Source organism: Cloeon dipterum, chromosome 3, assembly GCF_949628265.1.
Source record: "Cloeon dipterum chromosome 3, ieCloDipt1.1, whole genome shotgun sequence".
NCBI classification, from domain to species: Eukaryota; Metazoa; Arthropoda; class Insecta; order Ephemeroptera; family Baetidae; genus Cloeon; species Cloeon dipterum.
This window is the reverse complement of record NC_088788.1, coordinates 12,566,495-12,574,947: the sequence shown is the minus strand read 5'-3', so window position 1 is coordinate 12,574,947 and position 8,453 is coordinate 12,566,495. Positions and strand designations below refer to the sequence as shown.

Here is an 8,453-nt window from a genome sequence, read left to right as displayed (position 1 = left end):
CAAGCAATATCAGGACTGTTGACAGGCTGGAAAGCGTAATCACCAACTGCAGCCTACTCACCCTCTTGCTGCGAGTATTTACTATCTATACAGTGTGGTACATATTTTCCTTCACTTCTCATTCATCATTTACTGAACAACAAACAAACAAGCAAACAAACAAAGCATCGTGTATTTGTAGTAATATACACGCTGAGCAAAAGCCATCAAAACAAGAGCTCCTGCATAATGTCAGAAGCAGGGCGCGCACGTCAAAGGGTGTGCTCGGAAAATTATTATGTTCACACGAGCATACCGTTCATTCCGTGTGCGAATATTTATGCATGCAAGTATGCTTCCTTTTGTGACCGAGCAAGCTGCAGTAACTGTTATTGCAAAACGCCAACTCGTGTATCCGATGACGCAACATCCGACGCGAGCATCCGCCGCCTAGCTGCAATGAAAGTGCTGGAGCGACCTTGTGCACACGCTCTGCTCATGATTCGCACCTCTGGGAACTGGGATTATTCCTGCACTTGGCACACATTTGTTCGAGCCCCTCTGCGATGGTAATTTTTCAAGATTGCACTTCTCTCAACTAGGCATGCTTGCAGCATATTTTATTGATGCGTGATTGCTACTAATTCAATTCAATATCTGTGTAGAAAGTGATTTCCTTTTATTGAATGCGCGATTTTATTGTGAATTAGCAATAGCGTCAATTTATTCTAGTTGGTGAAGGCAAGGTGGTTGCTGGAAAATCAACAGTAATAGAAAATATATTTTTATATTTTTTATTTTAGAATGGAGAAAAATAATTCAATGAGCTCCAATATGAGTGGATTTATAGCTACGATGGAAGTACTGTATTGCTCCAAAATTTAAATGTTTTGCTAAAATTAAATAAATTAATGAATATTACAAGAGAAACTTTAGTTTTCAAGCTTGGCATTGTTATTATATTAATTTTCAGAAAATGAGTTCCCCCTAGAAGTTCAAGAGACTTACAATGTATAAGCTTTCCTTTGTAAAATCACAAAAGCCAAAGTTTTCGAGTTTCACTCACTCAGAGAAGCTGATTCCCTGTGCACTAAGCCTTTGGGGAATGCCTTCCAAATCACTCTCGGTTGGCAACTAAATGTGTATAACGAGACGCAAATACACGTCAGCGTGTGCGGATCAGCGTCCAACAGGTGCAAAAACGGCGTCGCCGCGCCAAACAGCTCGCGTGCTACAATCATTCCTGTGGCAGAGGCGCGAGTGCATGGCCATTTGCATATTAATGGAACAGCTAATGGACACTCGGCAGGGACAACGGACAGGTGTCAAGCCGCATCGCATCGGCCGGTGGACGCAGGGGACCCGCTCGTTCGGCGCCCTCCGCTGCCGTTGTGCCTACGTTTGACGTCATTTGCATCGTGCACGCAGCAGGGCCCAGGTATGAAGGCATCGATTGCGCGCAGCCAACATGACGAATTATCCGCCTCCGTGCGCGCCCCCGTCGGCTTTATAGCTCCTCTCCTCTGGCTAAAGGTGCGAAATTATTGCCCGGGTGTTTTGTGTATATACTCGCCCCGCGCCACGCTAAACCCCGCCAACCCGCGCTCTCGCGCCGCGCAAATTATTGAGTCTCGAGGGGCCACGAGACGTGCTCGGCAAATTTCTTCTGGCCTTTCCTCCTGGCTGGCTCTGCGTGCCGGGTGTGATTAACTTGGCTTTGTACTGTATGTTGTTTTTGCCTTGTTCTGGGAATTGCGGATCAAAGTTCGTCTCAAACGTGGTCAAAGTTTCAAGACCGATTTTGAAGCTTGCAAAGGGAAGAGAAAGAATGCTGATCCCCCTGATCGTTTCCAATTATATGACTTTTAGTATATAGATTAAAATCCACTATAAATATTTGCATGCCATCAATTCAAATATTTCTTGAAACCACTCTGAAGCAAACTTACATCAAGACTTTGGATTTTGAAATGAAAAAAATAAGTCATCTAAATATTAAAACAGGTAGGACAATTGGGTTTTACAAAGGCTACTCTCATATTATGTGTGTGGAATAAGTTCACTCTTGGCCGACCTTTCCTTTTATTTTCCACTCATATAGGTGGAGTAGCCATTGCAAAAATCAATTCTTTTAATTACCGCTCTCCATCTGGTTTATTATTCTGTTTAAAATTCTTTTCCCAATGGAGGAAAATTAATTTCCCGACTTTCATTAAATCATCTTATTTTGTCAGTATTTAAGGTCTTCAGGAAGGGACATGGAAATTTAATTTTTCTTCGTCGTGATGTAAATAGCAGAATTACACTCATTCAAATTGTTCAATATGATAGGACGGAATTTTAGCGGTCAGTTGAATTTTTGCTAGAGGGGATGTTGAAGAAAGGGGGAAATTTTTTTCAAATAAACAAAGTTCTCTGTTCTCTTTATTTGTGCTTAAAAATGAGTGTATAGTTAGTTGTTTTTAATGACCGGTGATTCGGAATTATCTGCAGCTAACTGAGGATGAGGCCCGCGATGCCGATACAGAAATCTATAAACCATGCAGGAACGTGTGATATTTTTTTCTTTGCAACTATTACAACGACCTGCTATTTTTCAAGAAGAGTCTTTGTGGCCTCTCAGATTACGACGCAATGGCGCGCATCACCGAGGGCCGCGTGCACCGCGGCGACGACCCGCTGCATCCGCGGCTGCAACAGCCACCAGCGCGCACCGAACTCGGCCAGTGTGTGTTTGATTTTCGAGTCATCGCTTTTTGGAATGCTGCACCACCTGCATTGAAAGACTGTTCAGCGGCACAGTTTCCTTCCAAGTGTAAGGCGTATGTGAGTGCGTGTTTCTAGTGCAGCTTAATTCCCCTCCTTTCAAGGCCCATTCCGGCTCTGCCCTCCTGGGTAGAGTTTTAGCAAGATGTTTGCCAGGAATGGTGCCTTTTCTCACTGTGATTTATATTTTTAGTTTTTGACAATTGTTTTTTAACATGTATGTACATATCTTTTGGTGAGAATAAACAAGCAATAATAATAATTACACTCTTGGCCAACCATTCAATTTTTTCGCATTGAAAATATAGCTTTAAAGAAAATTCCTACTATGCAGAGACAGAGGTGTGATGGGAAGCTTGATGAGAGCATGGAGAATTAACGTTTCTTGTTTCATTTCCGCCTTTTGCCAGGAAATCTTGAGGTAGACTTGCAGGTTTTTATTGCATGTGTTTACATATGTGCGCCTTGAACTGTAAGGTAGTGACGGTTTCAGTCACGGAACAAATCTTCTCCTTCGCACCAGGTTTCATTAGATGAAGTTATTACCGACCGCAAAAGGCGCATTTCATCCTACCCCCCGGTGGATCGTTCTTCTCGCCGCCAACGCGGCCCACTTCTGTTGAATTGATTTCTCCAGCTGCTGCGAGGATACACGCCAAATTGCCGCGCTAATTGTTCTCCGAACAGTATTTACGACGTCATTAAGGGGTACGAAAGAGCTCAAGGACCTTTTTGAAAAAAGAACTCCTCAGCCTAGTTACAATGAATGCTTGATTTCCTCCATTTGATACAGAGTTTTGTCTATTTTTCATCCTTTTAATTCCATCATTTCTCTCAGCTGCAATATCACTTTCCTTCTCCTCCAAGAACAAAGTTGTAGAGACGGAAAAAGTGGGATGCCCTCGTATTATTGGAAATAAATATGTCACAGAGAAGTTTTGATATGAAAGTAATCGATGATTGGTTGCTGCTCGACGGCAGATGAAAAGATAAAATGAAAGGGATGTAATGAAGGAGCGATGCGACTGCTGCAATATCAACTTGGTAGAAATCAATCAGCCTGAAAAACGACCCCGTTCTCTGACGTCAGTCCCCGCATCTCGGGTAGTTAATTAAATTTGACACTGTGCGTGAAAATGGATAGACACACACACAGAGATGCTCCGCTCGCAGCAAAAAGGCAATGTCGCCTTTGACTAGCTGGCGCAAAAAATACATTGCATTGATGGCCAATTAATTCTCTCCCACGACACACCCACGCGTGTATGCTGTCCATCACGACGTGCTATAGTAAAAAATGGACAAAATTTGTTGATGAATTAATTATTAATTTTGCATCAGGGATTTTAAAGATAGATTGTTATCTGGTAATTTTTTCCGTAAAACTACAACAGCACCCAATTTTATTGCTGTGTTTAAGAATTTGAATCAAGTTAAAAACCATTTTAAAACATGTTTGGCACGTAATTTATTAACAGTGACAAATCTTAATCTCTTAATGTTTTCAAAATTACAACAAATATCACCACAGAGAGCAGAAAAAGTGTTTGACATTTATGTTAGGAAGCTATATATATTGTGTTTAATGTACATATTTTGTCATTATTTTTAATTAGATGGGATGAATCTTGTAGAAAAAATTAACATGTTTACTGCTATGGTAAGAGACATATAAAATTAAATTTATTTCACTTGTTGATTTCGGAACAAATATTTCCTTGACGAATTCAAAGTATATTCTTTTTGCGATTAGAAATTTTTAAAACGTTGAGTCTTATTTTCACAAAAGTTTCTGCAGATTACCTAAATACACACGTAAAAGTTTTTTTTTAGGAAAATCCATAGAAATGTTACTTTGGATGATACTTCATATTTTTAATGTTTTTAGCCACTATTAAAATTTTCAGCTTATTGTAAGTTAATAACTGTCATCTGAAAATTAAAATGAAATTTAATCTGAATATCTTATTTCGATTCATCATGCGTTGAATATTTAGCTCAATATTTGCGAAGCACGCTTTGCACTATGAATAATAAACCACATTTATGCGGTTGTAAATTGATACTGAAGCGTCTGCATGCGACCACACATAATGGAAAATGCAGATTGCCTAATCAATCACGGTTGGGCGACTCCACCCCAACTTGTTATTGAGTGAGTGCAATAAATTACAAGTGGCGTGCAGCTGTTAGAAAATAATTTTATAGAGCACCTATAGCGCTGGAATAATATAACTGAAAAGATTTGTACCGCATTTCCCCGCACTCGGCGTGTTGAAAGTTCCAGGAATAAAAATAAGGTCCAATGTAGGTCAATGACAGAAGCCGTTGGTAATGAATTTTTTCCGCGGCATGCAGTTGGTTTGCATCCGAGAAGTTGACCCGTAAGCAGCCTCTTGATATGCTACAGAGGCAGGTGCTTCTAATGGGCGAGCGCATAATGAAAGGCGCGCGCGCGACGCACGCTTCGCCGAGATCTTCTCTTGTTATGGCTGTCGTTGCTGCAGTGAATATATAGAAAAATCCATCGGGCAAAATGATGCTGATATAGAAATTGCAGAGAAGGTGCTTTGACTTTTAATGAAATTGCAGGTTGTTAGCATGACGTGTGGTAAGAGTCAATTTTCTTGTTCCGCGCGTACAGACCTCTTGCTACGATGCAGATGAGAAGTATCAGCACCAAAATCACGCCCGAGACGGATGCCATGATGATTAAGGCTGGCTTCGCAGCATCCATAAATTCAGCAATGTCGAATTTCTCTCCTTCGGGTTCTGAATCATCTATGGAGTTCAGACTCTGGAAATTGCCTGTTTGCACTCCTTCGACTGTGGCTTCTGTCGAAGTACCATTGCGGCACGGAAGCCCTTCTGAAAAACATGGTAATTCATGTAATGACAGGAAGTGTTTTGGTCAATTCTGTGAATTTGTTCATATATGGCTTCCTTAATTTAATTTACAGTAATGCCTTATTTTTGTGTTCACGAACATGCATATTATCGACTTATAAAAATCTTCAATACAAAAAAATATATATTGGCAGTTTTGAAATTTATTTCTTTTTAAATGAAAAATTAAATCCTATATTGAACACGATTTCAGATTATCAAGATTTTACTAACTTTGATAATGGGTCCGATTTTATGACTGCCAAAAACCGTCTAAATTACTTCTGGCTTTATAATCATACTCGAGAAAACAGTCTAAATTGTTGGGTCTTGTGTTATTTTTTACTCTGAGAAGCCGATGACATTTTCTGGAGGCGCCCACGCTACCAAAGATGGTGTGCCACTTGACTGTTACCGAGAACTATACAAAGCCATATTATTTTAAATTATTCCTTGACATTAATTTCAATTATAAATTCACAGAAAAAGGACATCGCAAAGTCAAAAGTGCTCTCGGCTATATCAGAAAGAGATGATGATTTGTTGTCTTTTTACTGTGTGAACTTTTTACTGTCAAGATGATTAAGAGGGACAAAATTTTTAGACCAAGATCACTTACTAATTAGACTATTTTTCGAAGCTATTGAGTTGTTGATGGGCTCAAAACTAAAAAAAAATTGAAAGATTCTCCAATACATACACTTCTTTCTCTAAAACAATTTGAATTTTCCATAACAGCTCGTCTGAAAATGTCTTTCTGATTTTACTGGCAGTCGCACACACATAAAATAGAAAGAGATCAATTTTTTCGAAAATAATATTGTAAAAAACTGCATTCCAAAACCGTGTAAAATTTCCCATTCAAACACAGCCCAAAAAACAGCATCTAAAAAGTCATATTTTCTGTTCATTGAACCAGTCAAAATTCCAGACCCTTAAAGTATAAGCTCCACGTGATTTCAACCTGAATTTAATTAACAAATGCTTACTCAATGCCTCCTTATCAAAATTTTCTCCTGAGCAAGGGATTAGTACTTCTAGGCCTCGTTGGCCATCAAAACACTGCAGAACACTTCCAACACGGCACTCCTCCCTCTCTGACGGTTGCGAAGGGCAGAGCTGAAATCCTCCGTCGCACCTTCCTGCAATCAAGTACATGGATGTGAGCATGAGAACAGGAAGCAGATAAGGATCAGGGTCGAATGAATTCATTCTGATTATTCAGATCAAACACCATGCATACCTGTGCTGGGGTCGAACCAAAAGGCGGCCGCGCCATGGAGGGCCAGAATTGCCACAGTCACGAATGTGGGCATGGTCAACGCGTGCTATATTGACAGCAGAATGATTAATGCGCGCGGCCAGTTGCGGTCTGAATAAGAGCTCGCAATCGGCGCGATAATAATATATGTGGGCTCGCTCCAAGGCGGATTTCCTCGCCATTCCTTCTTTTTCCTGTTTGCTCGGGAGCAAACGCAAGCGCTGCAGCCACAATTTTCGTTTCCGTGTGCGTATTTTACTTATTCGAAGCCAACCGTTCGGGTTGAGAAGTCGGTTGCGTGTGCGTTATTGCCTTTCTCCGGTATTTGTGATTCATTGAGAAAACCGCAAGGATGAGCCAGAGTGCGTTGCTCTTCCCATTTATTTTATCGCGCAGTGCGAATATCACTCTTTTTGTTGCAAATTATTTTTATCCTGGATTATTAAAGGAATAAAATATATTATTTTTACTGATTAAAACTGCTTAATTTTAGTTTCAACATACGAATTATTAATTATTTATTTTCAAAGGGGATCGAATAGAATTAATATGAAAAATTGGTAAGTCAGTCAGTCAGAAAAGTGGCTGGTTGAAAGCTGAAACTGGGATTTTGTTATGAACAAATATTAGTGCAGTAAGGCATTATGTTCTTCAGTATTCAAGTAGTGATTAAGGAGAGCTCAAATCCCTATGTTATCTTTAGTCGCACTTTGTTCTGTTTCTTAAAGTAATTTAACACTCAACATATGCGATAGGCATATTACCACTATAATATCCTCCATGGGAATACTCGATATTTTTGTTTTAAATTAATGCCACAAAGTTTTAATGCCTTGTGCACTTTTCACTGCTCCCAGTTTTTCCTCGTTGAGTTGTTCAGAGTTGAAATGGCAGGAATAAATTGAAAATTCCCTTTTGAATTCAACATAAACAGTGAGCAAATTACTGACGTTTGTTCACGTGGAAACAATTTTCATATGCGCGTGTAGGCAGCAGTTTAAAACTTCATATTTTATTATGAATGAGTATTTCCGGCTTGTTGTGCGGTAGAGGTCAAAGTTGACTGCCTCCGCACGTGAATCGAGTTAATTTGCTTGCTTGTAATATATGTAGCGTTTTTTCCTTGATTTATATAAAATGTCAAACGGCGTCCGCAAAAATACAATGAGAGCAGTGATATTTCCCCACAGGGCGCCAAGATCATCAAAGTTGACTTTCTGGCAACTTTTCCCTACAATGAGAGCAGGGTTTTTGCCATTTCACAGCGTGGCACGAACTTTCATCCAGTTGGCTTCTTGTATCACTCGGTAAATTTAATAAACCATTAAGTCAATAAAAACAGCCTTTTGCAAGTCCAACGCAGCAGAATCACGTCTGAAAAGTTTACGCCGCATGCATTAAAAAAACTTGTTCGCTCGTTCTGTGTAATGTCAAACCCCCCGCTGCATTGTTAAACTGTCCATTTTCACGCACGATGAGCTCCGTTTTCTCTTTAGGAAAACGTGGAATTGGTTTAAAAATTCATGGCAGCTACAGTTCCTGAAAGTTAATCAGTCTGCGA

General features: G+C 39.9%; 1 protein-coding gene across 1 annotated transcript; it reads right to left on the bottom strand.

Moving 5' to 3' along the window:
* Window positions 1–4,196: 4,196 nt before the first annotated feature.
* LOC135939328 (uncharacterized) lies at window positions 4,197–7,014 on the bottom strand. Its single transcript, XM_065483641.1, has 3 exons — window positions 6,875–7,014; window positions 6,621–6,773; window positions 4,197–5,613 (listed from the first exon to the last, which is right to left on the bottom strand). The coding sequence occupies exons 1-3, from the start codon at window positions 6,945–6,947 to the stop codon at window positions 5,342–5,344; spliced, it is 498 nt and encodes a 165-aa protein (XP_065339713.1). The 5' UTR covers window positions 6,948–7,014; the 3' UTR covers window positions 4,197–5,341.
* Between the last annotated feature and the right edge of the window lie 1,439 nt (window positions 7,015–8,453).